General features: G+C 38.2%; 1 protein-coding gene across 12 annotated transcripts in view; it reads left to right on the top strand.

Annotated features, from left to right (window-relative positions):
- Positions 1-23,910, top strand: part of Tfdp2 (transcription factor Dp-2) — a 161,985-nt gene that overhangs the window by 42,521 nt on the left and 95,554 nt on the right. For 11 of the 12 annotated variants that reach the window (XM_078043438.1, XM_078043435.1, XM_078043437.1 and 8 more), the window contains one exon: positions 8,805-8,871. In XM_078043438.1, the coding sequence (XP_077899564.1) occupies positions 8,805-8,871 (67 nt within the window). Of the gene's footprint in view, positions 1-8,804; positions 8,872-23,910 lie in introns of those variants that run through there. The other variant, XM_021728290.3, reaches the window with a different exon arrangement.

The following is a 23,910-nucleotide window of genomic DNA, read 5'->3' as shown; positions in this document are numbered from 1 at the left end:
TTGAGAAACCTAAAAACATCCAGTGGAGATATTATTGGCTAGGCAGTTGGATATTGCCTAGGTAGAGGAATGCTTCTGGCTGAAGGTAAAATTTTGGAGTTATTTCATATTAAAATTATTTTAAAGCAGTGGGACCATGTGAGATTACACAGTGAGTGCATGAAAGGAGAGTACATGACGACCATGTGTGAGCACAGTGTTATCCAACATAAAGAGAATGAGAATGAGAAGCATCAGAGGAGATTCAGAGAATGGTATCAAAGACATGAAGAAATAAAGGATATTCTGGTGATTTGGGAAGCAAGTGAAAAAAATGTTTCAAAAAGAATGATCACTTGTGTTCACACTGGTGAGAAGTGACTCAGGTGTGGAAGACGTTGCCCTTTATGGAAGCATCAGTATACTTATATTCATATACTTATTTATGTCTTAATTTCTTTTTAAAATTTTTTTAGTTGTTGGTAGACCTTTATTTATTTATTTAATTTATTCATGTGTGGTGCTGAGAACCGAACCCAGTGCCTCACAAATGCCAGGCCAGTGCGCTACTGCTGAGCCAAAGCCACAGTCCACTCATAATTTCTATTTCTCATTTTGCATTTCTCTTATATAAATAGTTTTTGTGAAGAGTTCTTTTGCCATTTCCATGCCATAGTAGGTCTCTTGTGATAGGAATGATAAAAATCCTACTCAAAACAGCTTACGGATTTGGGCACTGTGGCACACACCTGAAATCCCACCTACTCAGGAGGCTGAGACAGGCAGATTTTGAGTTTGAGGCCAGCATTGGCAATTTAGGAAATCCTGTCTCAAGGGGAAAACACAAAATAAACAACAACAACAACAAAACCAGCTAAAGACAAAAAGTGAAATAGGTTGACTCATGTATCTGAAAAATCTAGACTCTTCTGGCTTTAAAGACACCTGGATTCACAGGATCAAGTGATAATGCCAGGGCACTGTATGTCTCTTTCCATCCTGGGAGCTGAATGGCGAACATGGGCCTTCTAATACTTATCTTAGAAGAAGACAGGAGGTTTCTTGTTTTGTGATTTTTCTGGGGAGGAGCTTTGGTTGACTGTACTTGGTTCACATATTTCTCCTCTCTACTGTAGAGGAGAAAGTGGATATCATAAGTGGCCAGGCCTGGGTCATTGCTGCTGCTGTAGTACAGTTAAGCTTCTTTAATGTTAGTGTTCCTGACAGAACTACATGGAATGAGTTATTTTTTAAAAAGAAGAGATCAGGAGAACACACTATATTTTATCCCATTGTACCTGGGATAAAATGGTTATCAAATAATTCCTAGTATCTAGTCATAGTCTTCTAGACCAAAAATGCAGGTGTGTTCTAATTTAAAATCACTGACTGTACAAGAGACTTTGAAATAAAATTTGCAGTTTAATTTTTGCCTTGTCAATGAAACTTCTTCACATGAACTATAATAATGCATTGCAGAAAAATAGAAAATACAGAGAAAGAAAAGAAAAAATTGGTAACCTAGAGCTTATTAGCAAATTTTTGCCTAGAAAGGCAAGTAGTATATACATGAATATGTCAATATATCAACCAAAATAAAACAAGTTTATTCTGTTTTGTAATCTACTACTTAATCTCTATGATGAATGTCTTTTTTTTTTTTTTTTTTATGTGTAGTGCTAAGGATTGAACCTAGGGCCTTACGCATGCAAGGCAAGCGCTCTATCAACTGAGCTGTATCCCCACCCCCTATGAATGCCTTTTCTTATCTTGATACTTCTGTAACATACATACATACATTCCTTCCTTCCTTTATTTTTAATTTTTTTTTTTAAAGAGAGAGTGAGAGAGGAGAGAGAGAGAGAGAGAAATTTTAACATTTATTTTTTAGTTTTTTAGTTCTCGGCGGACACAACATCTTTGTTGGTATGTGGTACTGGGGATCGAACCCGGGCCACACGCATGCCAGGCGAGCGCGCTACCGCTTGAGCCACATCCCCAGCCCTATTTTTAATTTTTAATTTTATTTTTTTTTTTGGTACCAAGGACTGAACCCAGGGGCCCTTAACTACTGAACCAAAGCCCTTTTTATTTTGAGACAGAACTTTGATAAGTTTCTTAGGGTCTTGCTAAATTGCTGAGGCTGACCTTGAATTTGCAATCCTCCTACCTCTGCCTCATGAGTTGTTGGGATTTCAGGCATGGGCCACCATGCCTGGCTTTCAGAATATTTCCATGAGGCAAAATCTTAGGAAATTACTGATCCCAGAATGTGAGTGATTTTTTTTTTTTGAGCTTTTGATTCATAATGTTAAATTTCACTTACAAAAGATTAGACAGATTTATGTATTTTTCAGGGTTATATTTAATAGAGAATGCTGCTTTTCTGATTTTCTTTTGAATCTTTGCCAGCATAATCAGCAAACAACTGTATATGACATTATATTACTGTTAGTTTAAACTAGCATTCTATATGTTTGTTGGTCATTTGCATTTCTTTTTTTTTTTTTTAAAGAGAGAGAGAGAGAGAGAGAATTTTTTTAAATATTTATTTTTTTAGTTTTCGGCAGACACAACATCTTTGTTTGTATGTGGTGCTGAGGATTGAACCCGGGCCACACGCATGTCAGGCAAGCGCGCTACCACTTGAGCCACATCCCCAGCCCCGATCATTTGCATTTCTATTTGGAAATTGTCTATGCCAGAGATGAAGTATTGGAAGCCACTGGCATTTGAAAAACAAACTCCACTTAAATACTACTTTGTCTTTAACAAAACATTCTCATAGTTATTTAATTTGACCAGAGGAGCTTTTTTTTGTGTACATATGTATTATCCTTGTTTTTTAGTGATTGTTCCAAAACTGTCTTGCCTGTGATGGGTAGAGCTTACCTCTGAGCACATATCATCTCACTCTGAGTCCTGTTTTCTTTCAGTTATGTCAATCAGAAACATTGACTTTTTTTTTAAAAGAGAGAGAGAGAGTGAGAGAGAGAGAGAGAGAGAGAGAGAGAGAGAGAGAGAATTTTAATATTTATTTTTTAGTTATTGGCGGACACAACATCTTTGTTTGTATGTGGTGCTGAGGATCGAACCTGGGCCGCACACATGCCAGGCGAGCTCGCTACGGCTTGAGCCACATCCCCAGCCCCAGAAATATTTACTTTTTTTTATGAAGTTATAATGTTATTATTGGGGAGCATGTTTTTATTCTTACAAATTAGATTTGAGTATTTTTATTCAGCATTATTGACTGTGTACACTGGCACTGGTATACCCAGAGCCTGTTCCATTTTAGTAATCATTTTATTATATATATCTTGTAACATGATGTTATATACATTAAATGTACATAAATTTTTTTTTTAAAATATTTTAAGCCAGGTGTGGTGGTGCATACCTGTGTAATCCCAGTCGGGAGGCTGAGGCAGGAGGATCACGAGTTCAAAGTCAGCTTTGCAAAAGTGAGGTGCTAAGCAACTCAGTGAGACGCTGTCTCTAAATAAAATACAAAATAGGGCGGGGATGTGGCTTAGTGGTTGAATACCCCTGAGTTTAATTCCCAGTTACCCCCATGTATATATGTATATTTAAGGAATACCCAGATGGAAGGCTTCTCTCAGGACCTGACTAAGCAAAATATGTGCCATGAGATATGAGTTCACTCTTTTCTGTGGCTCAGTGAAATACATTTCCTTTTTAAGTAGGTAGAATGAGGAAAGAATAATTTTTTTTTTTTTTAGAGAGAGAGAATTTTTTAATATTTATTTTTTAGTTTTCGGTGGACACAACATCTTTATTTTACTTTTATGTGGTGCTGAGGATCTAACCCAGCACCCTGCGCATGCCAGGCAAGCACGCTATCATTTGAGCTACATCCCCAGCCCAAGAATAATATTTTTAACATGCCTTTTTTAACCAACTTTTCTTCTTTCAAATGTATTTTCTTTGAGTCTTTAAACTATAATTTATGAAAGCAGAAATTAATACATATTTTGAAGTTTTTACTAAACAGAGTTTGGTAGTATTTATATAAGCATTAGCTACAGACATGTTTCCTCCATTTGTGATTCCAAAATTAGGATGCAATATTGACTTTCAGTTGACCTTTTTCTAAATTTTTAGAGTATAATTTGATTATTAAAGTGCAGGTGTACAACTGCTCAAAAAGTTTATGAATCACTTGCTACTTCACTATACAGAAGTTGGTTATGAAGAGCAGGTGTTTAAGCATAACGGTAACCCAGTAACTGTGAGCTCTCTACTGAGAATGTGTGGTTTTAATTGAGGGTTTTTTTTTTTTTTTTGCCATTATTGTCATACAATAACAAAAAGGTATAAACTGATCCTTTTGAAGTTATTATAATATAGTAGTAAATGATCATGTTGTATCAAGCATGGAATGAATATATATATGTACATATATATGAGTTCTAGATGGACACAATACCTTTATTTTATTCATTTGTTTATTTTTTAATGTGGATCAGAGGATCAAAGTCAGTGCCTCATGTGTGCTTGGCAAGTGCTCTGTAACTGAACTACAACGTCAGCCCATGGAATGAATATATTAAAGTCTTTTTTAGTATTAATTACTTTATTTTAAAAGTAGAACACAGAAAAGTTTTGCCTTTCTTTCTTCATAGAAGAGTTTATAAAAGAGGGCATGTTAGTATTTATACACTACACTCTTCAACAGATGTTCAACAGATTGAATATTTAACATTACTGTTTGTGAGCAATTTTGTTTTGGTATGGGGATTGAAGCCTGGGTTGCTTTACCCCTGAGCTTCATCCCCATCCCCAGTCCCTTGTATTTTTAACTTTGAGACAGGATCTCTAAGTTGCTGAAGTTGCTGAATTTTTCTGAAAGTCTTGTTAAAGTTGCTAAGACTGGCCTCTAACTTTCAATCCTCATGCCTCAGCATCCTGTGTTGCTGGGATTCATTTATTGCAGATTTTGTTGCAAAGGGTTAGCTTTACTTCAACTGAATACTTACAGGAAAAAGTATCTGTACCATTGTCTATATAGAATTCAGAAGCTCTTTTCTAGACATCTTAGTCTAAGCTGTATCATAAAAATTTGGTATATTAAATACCATTTATATGTAGAAATATTTCTGATAATATACCTCTGGGTGAAAAGAAACTATTGTTAGGGCCAGGGTTGTGGCTCAGTGGTAGAGTGTTTGCCTAGCATGTGTGAGGCACTGGGTTCGATCCCCAGCACAACATAAAAATAAAACAAAATAAAGGTATTGTGTCCATCTACAACTAAAAAAAGGAAAGAAAAAAAGAAACTGTTGCTAGTAGAGCATTTGAATTACAAAAAATGAATTAATTAGTTCTTAAGTGTTATGAAAAAAGAAGAGAAAAATGATCTAGCTCTTTCAGGTCATGGAGACCATTGACAATATCTACATTGTCATGGAACATGCAGATCTGGGATAGATGAATGCCAGTGGCATTCAGGAGGAGGAGATCCATAGATCATTAAGGCAGATCGCAAGTGCTGTGTCTTACTGCCACGAGAAAGGCATCATGCACCTAGTCCTGAAAGTGGATAACATCCTGGTGGATTCCAGAGGCAACGTCAAACTCATCCACTTCAGCCTGAGCACCAGGGTCATTTCTAGTCTGAAGCTGAACAAGTTCTGGGGCAGTTGCTTGCATTTTGCCCCTGAAGTTGTCCTATGGAAAGAATCTTAAGCCCCCACCCCCATGAGCATTTGGAGTCTAGGTGTCCTTCTATATTCTATGGTCACAAGGAGGTGCCCATTTAGAGCAAGAAGCTAGTGCAGATAGTGCAAGCACAGTATTTCTGCACGTTTCTGAGGGAGCACAAAGCCTCATCAGTCAAATACTGATGGTGGACCCCGTGCAGAGGTCCACAGGGGTGCAGATAATGGGGTACCCATGGCTAAGCCAAGATGGAGAGTATTTACCCAATCATTCTAGTGAGCCACTTCCCAAACACCTGGACCCTGCAATCATAACAGCCATCTTTGATATGGGTTATGACCCTTATGATACCTGGATGTTCAAAAATTGGAGGCCCAAGCCCCTGATACTCCAGCACCAGGGGCAAGCTGCACATTCCAGGTGAAGCCTGTGCATCAGGGGCTTTGGCCTTGTCTAGGCCATGTGGATCCTTCCAATGTCCAACCAAAGAGGAGTGCCATTGAGCCTTCTCACCTTCTCCCTGTCCTGTTAGCAGCAGCTGCCTAAGGAGGCCAAGCAGTCAGGGCAGAAGGGTGGTGGGTGTGTCAGTATGCTTGCCATTGTTTCCACTTTCTGCATGCAAGGACCCTCACTGGCAGCATAGGCTCCTAGCATGCCCCTATATCCGACAGACCCAACCCCTGGCTGATCCTCAGTAGATGGGTCACAGAAGATGGCAGCATGTCCTCCCAAGGTACCTCCACAGGGCAATCCCATGGCACTATCAAGAAGTGGTAAGGAGGATTGCCTCCTGCATTCAGCAGTTGTCTTGTGTCTTGTGGCTCAAGTGGAAAGAGGACACAAACATGCTAGATTCAGATATAGTGGTTCCAGTGAATACACAGAGCTGAGACAGACAGACCAATGGATATTCAGAAGACCCTGAGTTCTGTGGGTCCTGACATGGTGTGGATATTGGTCAAGCATGCACTCAAACAGCTGCAGGAATGAAGTGTGTCAGCTGGCTCAGGCTTCCCACATTCCAGCCAGGAGTGCACCTCTGCTCCACCAGGAGCCTCCTCTGCCCTCATCAGTGAGAGACAGCAGAGACTTTTCCTTGGGACACTTCACCCTGCCTGACTCATCCCTGTTCTTTCTTTCATCCTTCTGAGATGGTGCTTAATAAATTTCTGTTTCTCACAGATTGCATAATAAAATTGATGTTCCAAAGATTAAGAAGACAAAAGGCAAATTAAAAAAAGAGAGAAAAAGGAGATCTTAGGGCAGGAGCCCAGCAGACATCCTCTCCAAGGCCTGGACTACGGGCCTCCTTCTCCTATTCAGTGCAGATGCTGTGCACCTTGAGCCAGTATAGGTGGGGACTCACTTGTCTTCAGACAGTGTAGACGGAGACTTGCTTCCTTTGAGCTAATGTAGGTAGAAATTGTGTCCTTGAGCCAGAAATTGTGTCCTTGATTCAGATTGAGTTAGTTGCTTTGGCCAGAAGGAACCCCTTACCCAGTCTTCAGGCCCCTTTGAATTTGTAGATAAAGAAATTGCATGAATTGACCAAGGCCATACACCTAGTAGGCTTTATGAGCCACAGTGTGGACCCAAGTAATTGAACATGAGGCCAGTCCACTTTACTTTTGCATTGTGATAATGATCCCTTATATGTCATGGTTTTCTTTCTTTCTTTCTTTCTTTCTTTCTTTCTTTCTTTCTTTCTTTCTTTCTTTCTTTCTTTCTTTCTTTCTTATATATATATATATATATATATAATTTATTTTAGTTGTCAATGTACCTTTATTTTATTTATATGCAGTGCTGAGAATGGAACCTAGTGTTTGACGCATGCTAAGTAAGAGCGCTACCTCTGAGCCACAACCCCAGCCCCTTACATATCATAGTTTTGAAAAGCATTGTAGATACTGATTAAGAACATTAAAAATTAAGGGCATGGGGCTGGGGTTGTGGTTCAGTGGTAGTGTGCTTACTTAGCATGCATGAGGCACTAGGTTTGATCCCCAGCACCACATAAAAATAAACAAATGAAATAAAGGTATTGGGTCCACCTACAGCTAAAAAAAAAAAAAAAAAAAGGCATCAATCAGGATGGGCTTTTTATTTATTTTTTATTTTTTGGTGCTGGAAATTTAACCCAGCACCTTGCACATGCTAGGCAAGTGCTCTACCACCTAGTCCCAATGATAGAATTTCCCTCCCTCAGGTCTGAGGATCAAACCCAGGGCCTTGTGCATGGTAGGCAAGTACTGTACCACTGAGCTATGTTCCCAGGCTTATGATGGAATTTGAATTAATCTTTGGTACCTTCACTAATTTGATAGCAATTTGAGCTGTCACAGTACTTGTTTTCAGAAAACTCTCCCTAACAGGGACTTGGCATGGTAGCACACACCTGTAATTTTAGCAATCTCAGGGACTCAGGAGGTTGAGACCAGAGAATCACAGTTTTAAGGCCAGCCTTATCAACTTAGTAAGACCTTGTCAAAAAATAAAAAGAACTAGGCATATAATTCAGTGGCAGAGTACCTCTGGATTCAGTCCCCAGTACCAAAAACAACAACAAAAAATTATTAGTAAAATTGATAGAGTATGGTTCTGTGTACAAGTAATATTTCATGATGATGATGATTATTGTCATTTTGGGCTCTCCTGGGGACTGAACCAAAAGCCTCACACATGCTTGAGAATTTCTCTATTATTGAGCTATTCCCTTGGTCCAGTATTTTATTAATTTTAATTTGAACATATCATATTTTCCTCATTTCAAGAAATATGACCACATTTTCTTTTATAATATGAAAAGTGGGCAAAGTGGTTTTCACCTACAATCCCAGCTACTTGGGAGGCTGAGGCAGGAGGATTTTAAGTTTGAGGTCAGCTTCAGCAATTTAGCAAGACTCTGTCTCAGACTAAGTAGGGCTAGAGATATAGCTCAGTGATAGAACACTTGCCCAGCATGTGTAAGTCTTTGGGTTTAATCCACAATACCACTGTGCCCCCCATCCAAAAATTATAACTCCCTATGGTTAATATAATTCATTTCACATAGCTATTTAGAATATTTGATTTAGATTTCTGGTAGAAGGTATAAAATAGCTTGTTATCCTAGTATTAATTTTTTAAACTGTTTTATTCAGGTTGGTTTGACTTCCACAAATGCAGAACTAAGAGGATTTATAGATCAGAATCTCAGTCCAACAAAAGGTAAGATTGCTGAATAAAAATTATTCGAATTTAGTTTTATTTTATTTGTTTTGTAAAATATGTAGCTGTAAGAAATACTATAGTTATATACCACATAATCTATGTTTTATGAAAGTTATTCTGAGAGGTAGAGGGTTTTGGTGTGATTTTTCTCTATTGCTTTCCTTAGGTTCTCAGAGATTCTTTTTTTTTTTAATTACATTTTTTTTTTTTTTTTTTTAGTTGTAGACAGTCAACATTATCTATTTTTATGTGGTGCTGTGGATCAAGCCCAGTGTCTCACATGTGGAAGGCAAGCACTTTACCACTGAGCTACAGCCCCTTAGAGATTCTTTTATTTATTTAAAAAAAATACATATATATATATATTTTTTAGTTGTAGTTGGACCCAATACCTTTATTTTATTTATTTATTTATATGTGGTGCTGAGGACCAAACCCAGCGCATTGTACGTGCTAGGCGAGTGCTCTACCGCTGAGCCCCAGCCCCAGCACCCCCTTAGAGATTCTTGATTAGTGATTTTATTACAATTGAAGCTATTCAGACTATTTTTTTTCCCTTTCTTGTTTGAGAGTCCTTTCAAGTCGTTTAACTTACAGGAAAATATGTAGAGAAAAATTATAAAATGTTTTTTTCTCTGTATGTTATATATATGCTCACATTTATATTTACATATAAAAACATACATGCATATACTCCTATGACATATATGGCTTACTGGAGGATGCTTATATAGAAATATATAGAAAAATATAGAACTTATATAGAAATCAGCAATATCATTCAGTGTGTATCTTTTTTTGGGTGGTTTGAACTCAAGTATACTCAACCACTGAGCCACATCCCCAGCCCTATTTTGTATTTATTTATTTATTTAGAGACAGGGTCTCACTGAATTGCTTAACGTCTCACCCTTGCTGATGCTGTCTTTGAACTCGTGATCCTCCTGCCTCAGCCTCCCAAGCTGCTGGGATTATAGGCATGTGCTATCGCACCCAACCTCAATATGTATCTTTTAATATTATCTTTTAGTATGTAGAGATACATGCTATAATTTTTATGAATGGAATGGTATGTTGTCTAGCATTGACTTCAAAATAATCCATGGAAGACTGATGAAGTGGGTGACATTATAAATAAAGCAATATTGTCTATAAATTGTTTAAACCAGGTGATGGCTATGCTGGGTTTCATTTTTTTTTTGGTCCTCCTTTGTATATTTGAAATTTTCCATTATAAAAAGTAGAAATAAAATGTATGCCATTACAGTGCAAACAGCTATGAGGAAACATCAGCTTCTCAAAAGGTTATATCTACATGGGAGATGCACTGTGGAGAGGTTAGAAAAATCAGTATTTTAGTATCAGTATCTAATTTAGTAATAGTGGTCCATAGGAGTTATTTTGAGAGCTTAAGTGTTAATGAAGTCATTTAAAGATACTTTAAACCTTACTTCTTCTCACAATATTTTTTACATGATGATATACATAGAAAATGATAATATTATAACATTAATTTGGATGCACTGTGGCTAAACAGAAGGACTGTTTAAGGTTGGGGTAAGTTCCCTTGGAGTTCTAGCTGCTGCAGACCTCTTCTGCTGCCCCAGGGGGCTGAAGGGATCGGTGTCTAATATGCCCATAGGACACACAGGTAGAAATCTGTGTTTTATCAGGTGTGACACGCAGGTGAGGGAAAGAAAGTGAAAACCACATGCTTCGTGCATATGGGAAACAGTGATCCCAAATAGTGGGATGGGGTGATGGAGTGATGCAGTGTCGTGAAAGTAAGAAGGAAAGGACAGTAAGTCATGATGGGGCAATAGAGAACAAGCCTTCAGATGGCTTCCTTCTGTCTACGACCAAAGAGATCAAGGGCTTAGGTGAGGAAGGTTGTCTCTGATGGCTGAACTGGTAAGAAAACTAGTTACTAAAATCAGACCTAGATGGATGCTGATACTAGTAAAGTTTGGCTGTAGCCTAAAGCTTTCTCAGTTGAACTTTATACAACAAATGGAGAAAGTGGAGACAAGATCATTTAAGAGGAAGGGAGGGACTAGAAAGGTAAGGTTTAGAAATAACTATCTGTTTTAAAAAGAAAATGGTTACTTTTTTTTGAATGTTGGCTGGACACAGCAGAAGGAAATCTAGATTAAGTAAATCAGCAGGAGTTGGAAATGAATACTTTTTATTACTTTCTAATTGGTGAAATTTAGTAATATCTATTACAGGCCCAAGATAAGAGTTGTATTGGAAGGGAGATATAGAAAAGTATTGTCCTTAATTGAAATAATGTGGCAATGACATCATAAAAAATAGAAGAAATATTCTCCCCCTCTAACACCATCTTTTCCGTTTTGTTTATTATTTTTTGTAAATTATTCCTATATTTACATTTTAAAGATATAAGGCTAGGCCAGGCATGCATGGTGGTGTATGCCTATAATCTAGCTACTCAGAAGGCTGAGGAAGGAGGATTACAAGTTCGAAGCCAGCCTCAGAACTTAGACCCTCCCTCAAACTTAGAAAAATGAAAAGGAGTAGGGATACACAGACCCAGCACCCCTGAAATTGAATTTCCATCATCCTCTCACCAAAACAAGAAAGATGCTGAGTCATTATAAGTACAGTGTTCTATTCCATTTTTTAATCTAGTTCTAAAAAAGCACTAAGTTTTGATGATCTTCACAAATACTTTTTTTTTTTTTTTTCCCTCTGATATTGGGGATTGAACTCAGGGGCACTCAACCACTGACCCACATCCCCAGCCCTATTTTGTATTTTATTTAGAGACAGGGTCTCACTGAGTTTCTTTTCTTTCTTTCTTTCTTTTTTTTTTTTTTAGAGAGAGAGAGAGAGAGAGAGAGAGAGAGAGAGAGAAAGAGAGAGAGAATTTTAATATTTATTTATTTTTGTTAGTTTTCGGCGGACATAGCATCTTTGTATGAGGTGCTGAGGATCGAACCCGGGCTGCATGCATGCCAGGCAAGCGAGTTACTGCTTGAGCCACATCCCCAGCCCTGAGTTCCTTAATGCCTTGCCATTGCTAAGGCCAGCTTTGAACTTGAGATCCTCCTGTCTCAGCCTCCTGAGTTGCTGGGATTACAGATGTGGGCCACAAAGATCAGTGAATAGTAACTTCCAGCATTCACACCCCTTTCTTCAGGATCACCTCCACTTTTTAACTGTCAGCGTTCTGTTTTAATGGTATCACTATTTACTTATTTTTGTGGTACAGGAAATTGAACCCCGGGCCTTATACATGGTAGGCAAGTGCTCTACCACTGAGCTATATCCCCAGCTCCAGTATCACTTTATTAAGGACAGCAAAATCCACAGTGTTGACCCTGCTCTCTCACACCATTCAACACAGAAGACTTTGCTTCAGGTCACAAAATGTGTGGGATTTCTCCCTACTAACAGCAAAATAGTAATAATAATATTAATCCTCACTATCATCATCATCATCCTGATGTTATCTACCTGAGAAACTGTCAGATTCCTCAGGTTAAGTGTTCAGATCCATGATCCTGCCTTCTACTTCAGATGTCAGTTACATACCCAGGTTGTGATTTGTGCTTTTGGCCAACATGCTATGAATTAGGGGTTCCCTTTCTCCTGTCTGTATATTTAATTTTCTAGAGCAGCTCTCCGGTTAGCTCGTACAATTTAGCAAGACCCTATCTCAAAATAAAAAATAAAAAGAGCTAGGGATGCAGCTTAGTGGTAGAGCACCCCTGGATTCAGTCCCCAGTACCTTAAAAGAGCTGGGGGGTGTTATGGTTTAAATGTAAGGTGTTCGCCAAAAGCTCATGAGTGAGACAATACAATAAAGTTCAGAGATGAAATGATTGGATTATAAGAGTTTTAACCTAAGCAGTGTATTAATCCCTTGACAGGGATTAGCTGGTTGGTAACTGTAGGCAGGGCGGGTATGGCTGGAGCATATGGGTTCCTGGGGCCATGTCTTTGGCATCTATACATGTTGTTCTTGTTGAGTAGAGCTCCTTTTCTGCTTTCTGAGCTGCTTTCTTCCATCACACTCTTCCACCATGATATTCAGCCTCACCTTGAGCCTCAAGGAATGGAGCTGGCCTTCTGTGGACTGAGACCTTTGAAACTGTGAACCCCCAAATAAACTTTTACTCCGCTAATTGTTCTTGTTAAGTCTTTTGGTTACAACTACAATGGTTTTTGATTAATTGGGCTCCATAGCTCACACCTGTAATCCCAGGTACTAGAGATGCTGAGGCAGGAGGATTGCAAGTTTGAGTGCAGCTTAGGCAATTTAATGAGACGCTGTCTCAAAATGGAAAAATAAGGATGGCTGAAGAACTAGCTCAGTGGTAGTGCATCTGTGAGGGTTTATTTCTGAGACGTGTTCTATCATGTCCGTCTCGTGTTAGTACCATCATGTTTTTATAATACTCTAGTTTGGGTAAGTTTTTAAGACAGGAGTATGAGTTTTCCAACTTTTCTTTTTCAAGATTCTTTGGACTATTTAGATCCCCCAGCAATTTCATAGGAATGGAAGTCTTAGTATTTGGTGGAGATTGCACTGAATTTGTAGATTTCCAGTTTTATTGACTTTTATTAACACTGCCAAGTCTTTCTGTTCATGAACATATTTCATGTATGAAGTCTTCTTTAGTTTACTATTTCATTGTGAGGTGATATTGATGTTCTGAAGTTAGATATTGGTGATGTTTACATAAATTTGTAAATATACTAAAAGCCACCTTAAAATGCGATTTTTTTTTCTTGTTATGTGAATTTTACCTTGATTAAAACAAAACAAAACAAAATACTTTAGCTCAGTGTCTCCTTCCAGTTCTGATTCTTTCATTTCCCCCTCATGACAGAGTTCTTCGCAGAGCTGTATTCTTACAGTCCCCTTCTTACTCCTCACTCATCCTGTCTCATAGAATCTGACTTTTGACTCCATTAATCCATTGGAACTGCTCTTAGTTGTTGTCTTTTTTTTTTTTTTTTTAAAGAGAGTGAGAGAGGAGAGAGAGAGAGAGAGAGAGAGAGAGAGAGAGAGAGAGAGAGAGAGAGAGAGAGAGAGAGAGAGAATTTTTTTTAATATTTATTTTTTAGTTCTCGGCGGACACAACATATTTGTTGGTATGTGGTGCTGAGGATCGAACCTGGGCCCGCACGCATGCCAGGCGAGCGCGCTACCGCTTGAGCCACATCCCCAGCCCGTCTTTTTTTTTTTTTTTTAAACAAGATTTGATGCAATTAACATCTTCCTTTTTCATGATTAACTTTTAACTTCCAAAACAGTTTTAGGTTTATAGGGAATTACAAAGATAGTACAGAGACTTTCCATATATTGTTCAGTTTTCCTCACTGTTGATATTAATATCTCACATTAGTATTGTACAGTTTTTACAGCTAATGAAACAATATGAATACATTTTTATTAACTTGATTTCATACTTAATTCAGTTTTCCTTAATTTTTAGCTAATCTCTTTTTTCTGTTCCAGGAAAGCATCCACACAACATCATATTTTATGGTCTTAGCATGTTAAGAACATGCTCCTTTTTCTGTGATAGTGTCTCCAACTTTCCATGTTTTTGATAACTTGATAATTTTGTTATGTACTGGTCAGGTACTTTGTATAATATTCCTCAATTGGGATTTTTCTGAAGTTTTCTCATGATATGACTTGTGTCAATTTTTGTTGTTGTAGTAAGGGGGACTGAACCCAGGGACTATCAATGAGCCACATCTCTAGCCCTTTTTATATTTTGAGACAATGCCTTGCTAAGTTGCTGAGGCTGGCCTAAAACTTGTGATCCTCCTGCCTTAGCCTCCCAAGTTTCTGGGATTTCAGGTGTTTGCCACCATGCCAGCTTGTGCTTTTGTTTTTAAAGAGCACAAATAGGGCTGGGGATATAGCTCAGCTGGGAGAGTGCTTGCTTTGCATCCACAAGGCCCTGGGCTCAATCCCCAACACCACACACACACACACACACACACACACACACACACACACACAAAAAAAAAAAAAAACCCATAAAATAAACTGCCATTTTCATTACAGCACGTCAAGGGTACATACTATCAACATGACTTATCATTGTTAATGTGAACTTTGATCACCTGGTGAAATAGTATCTTGTCAGGCTTTTCCATTTTTTGTTTTTTAAATATTTTTAGTGGTAGATGAACACAATACCTTTATTTATTTATTTATTTGTTTGTTTATTTATTTATTTTTATTTGGTGATGAGGATCCAGCCCAGTGCCTCACATATGCTAGGCAAGTGCTCTACACAAGCTACAACCCAGCCCCAGACTCTCCATGGTGAATTTACTTTTTACTGCCACTCCCTTTTCATACCACAGTCTTTGTGTCTTATGGAGCACTGCACTGAGGAGTAAGAGTCATACTGTGTCTCCTTGAGGGGGGTGTATCTGCATGAATGCAGTTAAAACCTACATAATTTGAAACTCTGAAGCACCCTAAATTTGTCTCCTTTCTTCCCTCCCTCCCTCTGTCCCTCCTTCCCTCTCATTGCCTTGCCCCTCCCTTCCTTTTTTCCTTCCTTCCTTCCTTTCTTCCTTCCTTCCTTCCTTCCTTCCTTCCTTCCTTCCTTCCTTCCTTCCTTCCTTCCTTCCTTCCTTCCTTCCATCATTTATTTGTGTTAGTATGGATTCATGGGTATTTATACTCTGCATCCTAATCTGTACCACTTTGACAGGTCCAGTTGTTTCAGCTGCAGTCATTGGGACCTCTTTCATTTGGTTTCTGTGTCCCTGTGTCCCTAATCATTGTGCTTTTTGTTTGTTTGGTCTTGGGTACGTCCTTATTGTCTGACACTGCAAGATTCTCATCTTGTCTGATGGCTGTCCAGTCCTCAGATCTTTCATTTTCTAAGTCTGGGTCCTTTTTGTTGGAATGGGAGATTGTTAGAAAGCAAGACCTCAGTGCTAGGTGAGCTCATTGCCAGCTGAAGTGTCTTCTTTGTGTCTGTGGTGCCACGCTTCCTCAGTCTGTCATAGAAGGACCAATCTGGTACCATGCCAGAGTTAAGAACCAGTCCTCTGGAAGATGAGGATATAATCTTGGTTCTATTTATACTCAATCTGAGTGTGAACTTCAACAAGTTGATGTCTCCAGACCAGAATTTCCACTCTGAAATGATATCATTAGTAGTAAGTTGCAGGCGGATGTGTGAAGATTAAATGGGTGCTCAGTGAACAGTGTCTTTGTCTTCCTTTTTGCCCTTCCCTCCTACTCCACTCCATTGACCCTTCTTCCCTTTCCTCTAAATGCTGGTGTGCCATGGGGTTCTGTCTTAGTTTTTCTTCTTACTTTTCACACTCTCCCTAGGAATTTCTTCTCTTCTCATGGCATTAGTTGTCATTGGCTCTCTGTATGAATGATTTTCAAATCTTTGTCTTCGGTTTTGTATACCCCGTGGCCCACTGAGCTCCTTCATTTTTTTAAATCAATCTATCTATCTATCTATCTATCTATCTATCTATCTATCTATCTATCTATCTATCTATTTTTGTGGTGTTGGGGATTGAACCCAGGTCCTTATGCTTACAAGGCAAGTACTCTACCAGCTGAGCTATATCCCCAGCCCCTCACCTTCATTTTAATATTTTTAATGCATCTAAATCTGTTCCAAATTAAAGTAATTGTTTTACCCTCTCAATATCTGCTCTCTCTTTTCCTTATCTTACTGAATAGTTCTAACAGACACCTTTTGCCCAAACCAGTTATCATCATCAGTTTCTTTTTCTTTTAATGTGACCAGAATTAAAGTAATATTTCACCCTCTCAAAATCTAGTCTTATCTTAATAAATTGCTGAAGGCAGTTATCCTCATTGATTGCTTCTCTTTCTACTCCGAGTCAAATAATTTAGAAGGCGCGTTGGTTCATCTTGTAACCCTCTCAGCCCTCCTCCCTGTTTTCCCTACTCACTGCCACTACTTTAGGTCACACTACCATAAAGCACTGCCCAGATTTTGGCCGCAGTTTTCCTGTCCTGATTTATCTCTCTTTCTTTCATTCTCTGTACCATAGCTACATACTTTTCCTCAAACACTAATATGAACAAGTCTTCACAAGTTAAAAACGAGACAAAATACAGTTACTTATTAGATGTAGATTAGTAGTAGACTGCTTGCCTAACACATGGGAGGCCCTGGGTTCAGTCCCCAGTAGCCAAACACAGGGTAGAAGGGAGGGAAGAAAAAAGATAGGAAGATCCTTATTGCCCTCAAGATAAAGTCCAAACTCCAGTTTTAAAAGTGGCTCCTGTTTTCATTTCATCTCCAGACACACCTGTGTTGCTGCCTCGGTGAACTACTTTTAGTTCCCCATTCTCTCTTCTCTTTTTCTCTTAGGTTTTCTTTATGCTTTTGCTGTGCTTGGATGCTGTGCCTGCTTGATACCATTCTTCATGTCACTCCTGATAGGCTTACACATATATATATATACATATGCATTTCATCTGGCCAATTCCTCTTTGTCCCTTGCATTTAAGTTTAGGTCTTAACTTCTGCTTGGCCCATGACCCTCTAATAATATGTCCTTATTCCTATGACACTGTATTTGTGTGTGTGTGTGTGTGTGTGTGTGTGTGTGTATTTTTCTTTGTTTCTTTTTTCTTTTTTTTAAAGATTACTGGTGTAATTCTTTATTTAATTATTTTTGTGGTGCTGGGGATTGAACTCAGAGCCTTGTGCATGCAAGGCAAGCACTCTACCAACTGAGCTGTATCCCTAACCTCTTGTATGTTTCTTTTTGAGTCGGTCTCATTAGGTCACTCAGGCTGACCTCAGCCTCCTAGGCTTAAGTGATTCTCTGGCCTCAGCCTCCAAAATAGCTTAGAATACAGGTTCATGCTACTGTGCCCCACTATCAAATTGTACTTGGTATCAGATACTGAACCCAGGGGTGCTTAATCACTGAACCATATCCCCAGCCCATTTTAAAAATTTTTAATTTTTTACAGGATCTCACTAATTTGTTTAGGACTGAGTTTGACCTCCAACTTGTGATCCTCCTGCCTCAACCTCCTGAATTGCTGGTATTATAGGCCTGTGCTACTATGCCTGGCTGTCACATTGCATTTTAAAATTTTATTTATGTTCTGGTTTTCAGGATTGAATGAGAGCCTCATGTACATGCTAGGCCAGCATTCTATTACTAAGCTAAATCTCCAGCCACCTTTTTAAAAAATTGAAAGATTTTGAGACAGTATCCTAAGTTGCTCAGATTGGCCTTGAGTTTGTAATCCTCTTGCCTTAGCCTCCTGGTAGCTGCCATCATGCCTGACCACACTGTATTTTACTTGCTGGTTTGGCTATTGGTTTCTCCCATCTGATTGTAAGTGCTAAGAAGTTAGAAGCTTTGTCTTATTCATTGTGCCTTTAGGATAGTTTCAAAGTCTGTTCCTTAGTGTCTGTTTCAAAGTGCATATCCTTCTTTCTGCCTTTTATTCCTTTGGCCACTGGCTAAACTTGTATTTTTTAAAAAATGTAGCTGACCATTAATTTCTCAGTGTTTCCCTATTCCTGTCCCTGCTTTGTGCTACCTTTGAACCCTGTATGCACTTTGTTATTGCCTTTAAATGATATCGTAATTCTTGATATGATTGTCCTTTTTCCTTTACTAGACTATGAAGTCCATGAGGGAAAGGTTCTTTTTTATTTTTGCCTCCAGAGTCTAGTTTGATGCATAACACAGTTATATGTAGTAAATGTTGAACTGCAAGGAGTTTATTTTGTTACAACATTTCCAGATATTTTATCAGACTATTTGTTTAACTTTTGAGAAATGAATAAAGAAGGAACTTGTCTTAATAATTTTTAATTAAATATTTTCTGGAATGAATTGTTAAGATATTTAGTGAGGAAAATGGCTGAGCTCATTGTCTTAGGATATGGATATATATCTATATCTATCTATCTATCTATCTATCTATCTATCTATCTATCTATCTATGAGTTGAAAGTTTTTTTTTTTTTTTTTAACTTAGAATTTAATCCAAGGGCACTCTATCACTGAGCCACATCCCCAGCCCAAGAGTTGAAGGTTTTTTAAAAAGTCATATAATTAGCTAAAATAAGATTAGCCCAGAGCCAATTGTGTATCATCAGAGAAGTAGTAGAAGAATTAGAATGAGGTGAATATTTATATATCCTTGCCATAAATCATGTCAGTGTACATTAGTGAAGCCAGACTTAAAGACAGGTAGTTAGTATAGCTAGGTAAATCAGGTCTGATGGAGAAAATGAAGTCTGATTAGAGTTCAGGAAATTGGAAACTGACCCTGGGAGATTGGAATGCTCAAGTCTTCAGAACCCTTTGATACTATCCTTCCCAAAAGATTGTTAATGAAGCAACTCCTGAGCTGCTAATCAAGGTCCCCTGGACTGATACTTGCTTCCTGCCTAGCACTCCACTTAGGCCCTTCAGCCTACCTGCTCACCCCCTGGCCATTCCACCACATCCCCCAGTCACTGTGCAGGATGAGGGGAAATGAACAAGGTAAGGGAGAAGTTGCAGGAGAACAAGGGAGACTTTAGATATATAAAAAGGACTCGACTTCCTCATCCCATGGATTCTGATTCCGCCTTTGGGTCCTCTCCTTCCACCCAGGAGAAGTCTATTTTACTATCCTTTAATAAAGCTTCTTACTTTCTACTCTATGCCTGCCTCAGCATGCTTCCCTGACTTCAGCACTGGAGGAAGCAGGACTCATCAAGGTAACCAGTAACCAGTGGTATCATTATTAAGAAAAATAGGAGATAAGAATATTGTAACAGACATCTGTCATGTTGAAAGACCAGCAAAACCTAAAATGAAGATCAGAAACTCCTTGGCTATATGAGAGGCACATGCTATTGGGTGGCTTATAACTGTACAGATTTTCGCATGTGAAAATATGCATACTTCCATCAAGCTCTGTGCAGTCCTTGGGAAGTTGCCTCTTTGGCAACTCTCAGGAGGCTTCAATGGTAGGATGAATTGCGTATGTCCTTGCCGAAAGATGAAGTTGGTCATATATCTTAACTTGTTCTTTTATATTCTCAGCAGAGAAATACCACTCACTTATTCATTTTGCACATAAGATTTAAAATATGCATGTCTTGCCAGGCATGGTGATGCACCTTAATCCCAGCTACTTGGGAGGCTGAAGCAGAAGAATCACAAGTTCAAGGCCAGCCTGGGCAACTCAGTGAAATCCTGAGACCATTTTTCAAAATAAAAATGAAATGCAATGATGTGGCATGACATGGCATTGGCTATAGCCTAGTGGTAGGGCTCTTCCCTAGCATGCCAGAGGCCCTGGGTTCAACCCCGTGTATTATATAAATAAATAAATGTGCATATTTCTTGCTGACTACAGGTTCTACACCATTTAAGAGACTCTAGCTATTAAAATCATAACCTAGTAAAAGAAATTTATTCACTCAAAAGAGCATATATAGCTGAATAATCAGATTCCTTCTGCAGAGGCAGAACTAGTGGAAACAATGGGAAAATGCTGTGATGGGAAGAAGGGGGAATGAAAGCTCTGAAGAGAATGCAGTTGCAACACAGAAAAGGGTTTTTTGAAAGGAACTAAAAAAAAAAATATTCAGAACTCTCAAACCTAAGAAAGATTGAAAATTAGATTGGGCAAAGATATACCAGGGACAGGAGTCATAATATTTATATCAAATAAAATATACTTTAAACCTCAAAGCATTAAAGGAGTAGAGAGATATTATATAATTATAAAAGGAACAATCAAACCAATAATACAGTTGCTGAGAAATGAAGGTACCCAGGCTGAAACTCATGGTAGAACCTGTGTTAACATGTGCTAAACTCTGGATTTAATCCACAGCATCACCAAAAAAAAAAAAAAAAAAAAAAAAAAAAAAAAAAAAAAAAAGCAGTAGGGTAAAATAGAAGTAAAACTTACGAATAGATGGTTCACAGAAAAGGAAATATTAATGATTATTACATGTATGAAAAAGTACTCAACCTTATTCACATGAGATTGCGTGCATTCAGAGCAGTATGGCCGTAGATTCAACCTTATTCATAAGACATATGTTATTTTAAATTGTACTCAGAGCTGAGCCTGGTGGCACATGCTTAAAGCCCAGCAATTTGGGAGGTTGAGGCAGGAGAACTGCAAGTTTGAGGCCAGTCTAGGCAATATACTGAGACTTTGTCTCAAATTTTTTTTAAATTGTACACTGGTGTATTCAGTAAGATTATTGAGTATGTATTAATAAGTTTGATAAATAGAAAAAGCAATCATGAAATTCATGTGGAAAAATAAGAGACTCAGAATAGCTAAAGCAATCCTTAGCAGGAAGAGTGAAGCAGGTGGCATCACTATACCAGACCTTAAACTATACTACAGAGCAATGGTAACAAAAACAGCATGGTATTGGCACCAAAACAGAGAAGTAGACCAATGGTACAAAATAGAGGACAGACACAGAGACTAACCTACAAAATTACAATTATCTTATATTAGACAAAGGTGCCAAAAACATGCACTGGAGAAAAGATAGCATCATCATCAAATGGTGCTGGGAAAACTGGAAATCCATATGCAACAAAGAGAAATTAAACCCCTATCTCTCACCATGCACAAAACTCAACTCAAAGTGGGTGAAGGACCTAGGAATTAAACCAGAGACTCTACGTCTAATAGAAGAAAAAGTAGGCCCTAATCTTTATCATGTTGGATTATGCCCCAACTTCCTTAATAAGACTCCTGTAGTGTAAGAATTAAAACCAAGAATCAATAAATGGGTTGGATTCCAACTAAAAAGTTTCTTCTCAGTAAAAGAAACAGTCTTTACCATGTTGGATTGGGTCCCAGCTTCCTTATAGTGCAAGAAATAAAACCAAGAATTAATAAATGGGATGGATTCAAACTAAAAAGTTTCTTCTCAGCAAAAGAAACAGTCTGTGAGGTGAATAGAGAGCCTACATCTTGGGAGCAAATATTTACCCCTCACACATCATATAGAGCACTAATCTCTAGGGTATATAAAGAACTCAAAAAGCTAAGCACCAAAAAAAAAAAAACAAAAAAAAAACAAACAAAACCCATTAAGGTCACATCAATTTTCTCTTTTATTATATTCTAAGAATTTTATAGATTCATTTTGCATTTAAGTCCATGATCCATTTTGAGTCAGACTTTTGTTTCTTGATGCTGGGAACGGAATGCAGGGTTTTGCACATGTTAGGGAAGTGCTCTATCACTGAGTTATATCTCCAGCCCTCCATTTTGTTTTGTTGCCCTGGCTGGTCTCATACTCCTGAGTATAAGCAATCCTCCTGCCTCAGCCTCCCAAGTAGCTGGGACTATAGATGTTCTACCATGATAAGGATTTTGAGTTAAATTTGTGACAGATGTAAAATTTATGTCTAGATTCTATTTTTTTACATGTAGATATCTAGTTTCATTTGTTGAATTTTGCTTTTTTTCTATTGAATTGTCTTTGCTCATTTGTAAAAATTAGTTGATATTTCATGTGGCTCTATTTCAGGGTGGTCTCATTCTTTTCTGTTCTTTTGCCAGTCTTCTGTCATTCTGTGCTGTGGGTTGAAGTTGGGTAATGTCAGTCCTCCAGTTTTTCTTCTCTTTCAATATTATATTGATTCTTCTGAGTCTTGTCTTTTTATGTTATTTTAGAATCAGTTTGAAATACAAAGTCACTTGCTGGATTTTGACTGAGATTAAATTGAACCCCCCCACCCCCAACTTTTTTTTTTTTTGATGGTGCTGGGGATTGAACCCAGGGCCTTGTACATGTGAGGCAAGCACTCTACCAACTGAGCTGCATCCCCATCCCTTACATTGAATCTTTACATCAAATTGAGAGTTACGTTTTAAAAATATTGACTCTTCCTATCCATGAACATAGAATATCTATACATTAATTAGCCGTTTTTTAATTTTTTTGTTTTATATTTTTTCTCATGTAGATGTTATACATATTTATTGGATTTATACTTAAGTATTTTATTTTTTTAAAATACATTTATTTATTTATTTTTATGTGGTGCTAAGGATTGAACCCAGTGCCTCACATGTACCAGGCAAGTGCTCTACCTCTGATCCACAACTCCAGCTCCAAGTATTACATTTTTGGGTGCTAAAATAAATGGTCCTATGTTTTAAATTTCAAGTTCCAGTTCTTCATTTCTGACATATAGGAAAGCTATCGACCTTTATGTATTACCTTGTATCTTGCAACCTTACTGTCTAGTAGTTTTCCCTTCTTTGCAGAGGCTATGTTCCAAGTGGATTTTGGGGGTGGGGGGCTATAGTAATTGCTTATTAGTTTTTAAGAGTTTTGTTTGTAGGACTGGGTACAAACCCAAGGCCTCATACATGCCAGGCAAGTGCCTTACCACTGAGTCACATCCCCAGTCTAGTTCTAGGAGCTCTTAAAATTGTAGCTGGTATTTTAAATTTTGATTTCCAGTTGGGCATAGTGGTGCACACCTGTAATCCCAGTGACTTGAGAGGCTGAGGCATGAGGACACAAGTTCAAAGCCAGTCTTAGCAACAGTGAGGCACTAAGCAGCTCAGTAAGACTCTGTCTCTAAATCAAATACAAAATAAAGCTGAGGATGTGGCTCAGTGGTTGAGTGCCCCTGTGTTCAATCCCCGGTAACCCCCTGCCCCCCAATTTTTAAAAAATTTCCAGTTATCCTTTGTTAGCATGTAGATGTATAGTTGGCTTTTGTATTTTGATTTTGTAGCCTGTCACCTTGTAAAACCCATTTGTTAGTTCTACTAATTCTTTTGAAGATTTTTAGGATTTTCTTTTCTTTTATTGGTACTGAGAATTGAACTGAGGACCTTGTGCATGCTAGGCAACTGCTCTACCTCTGAGCCCACATTCCTGGCCCTTTTATTATTTATTTTGAGACAGGATTTTGCTAAATTACCCAGACTAGCTTTGAATTTACTATTCTCCTGCCTTACCTTTCCGAGTAGCTGGGATTATAGGTATGCACCACTGCTTAATTCCTTAG

Source organism: Ictidomys tridecemlineatus, chromosome 3 (assembly GCF_052094955.1).
Source record: "Ictidomys tridecemlineatus isolate mIctTri1 chromosome 3, mIctTri1.hap1, whole genome shotgun sequence".
NCBI classification, from domain to species: Eukaryota; Metazoa; Chordata; class Mammalia; order Rodentia; family Sciuridae; genus Ictidomys; species Ictidomys tridecemlineatus.
Note: the sequence above shows the minus strand (reverse complement) of the source record. Positions and strands in the feature narration are given on the sequence as shown.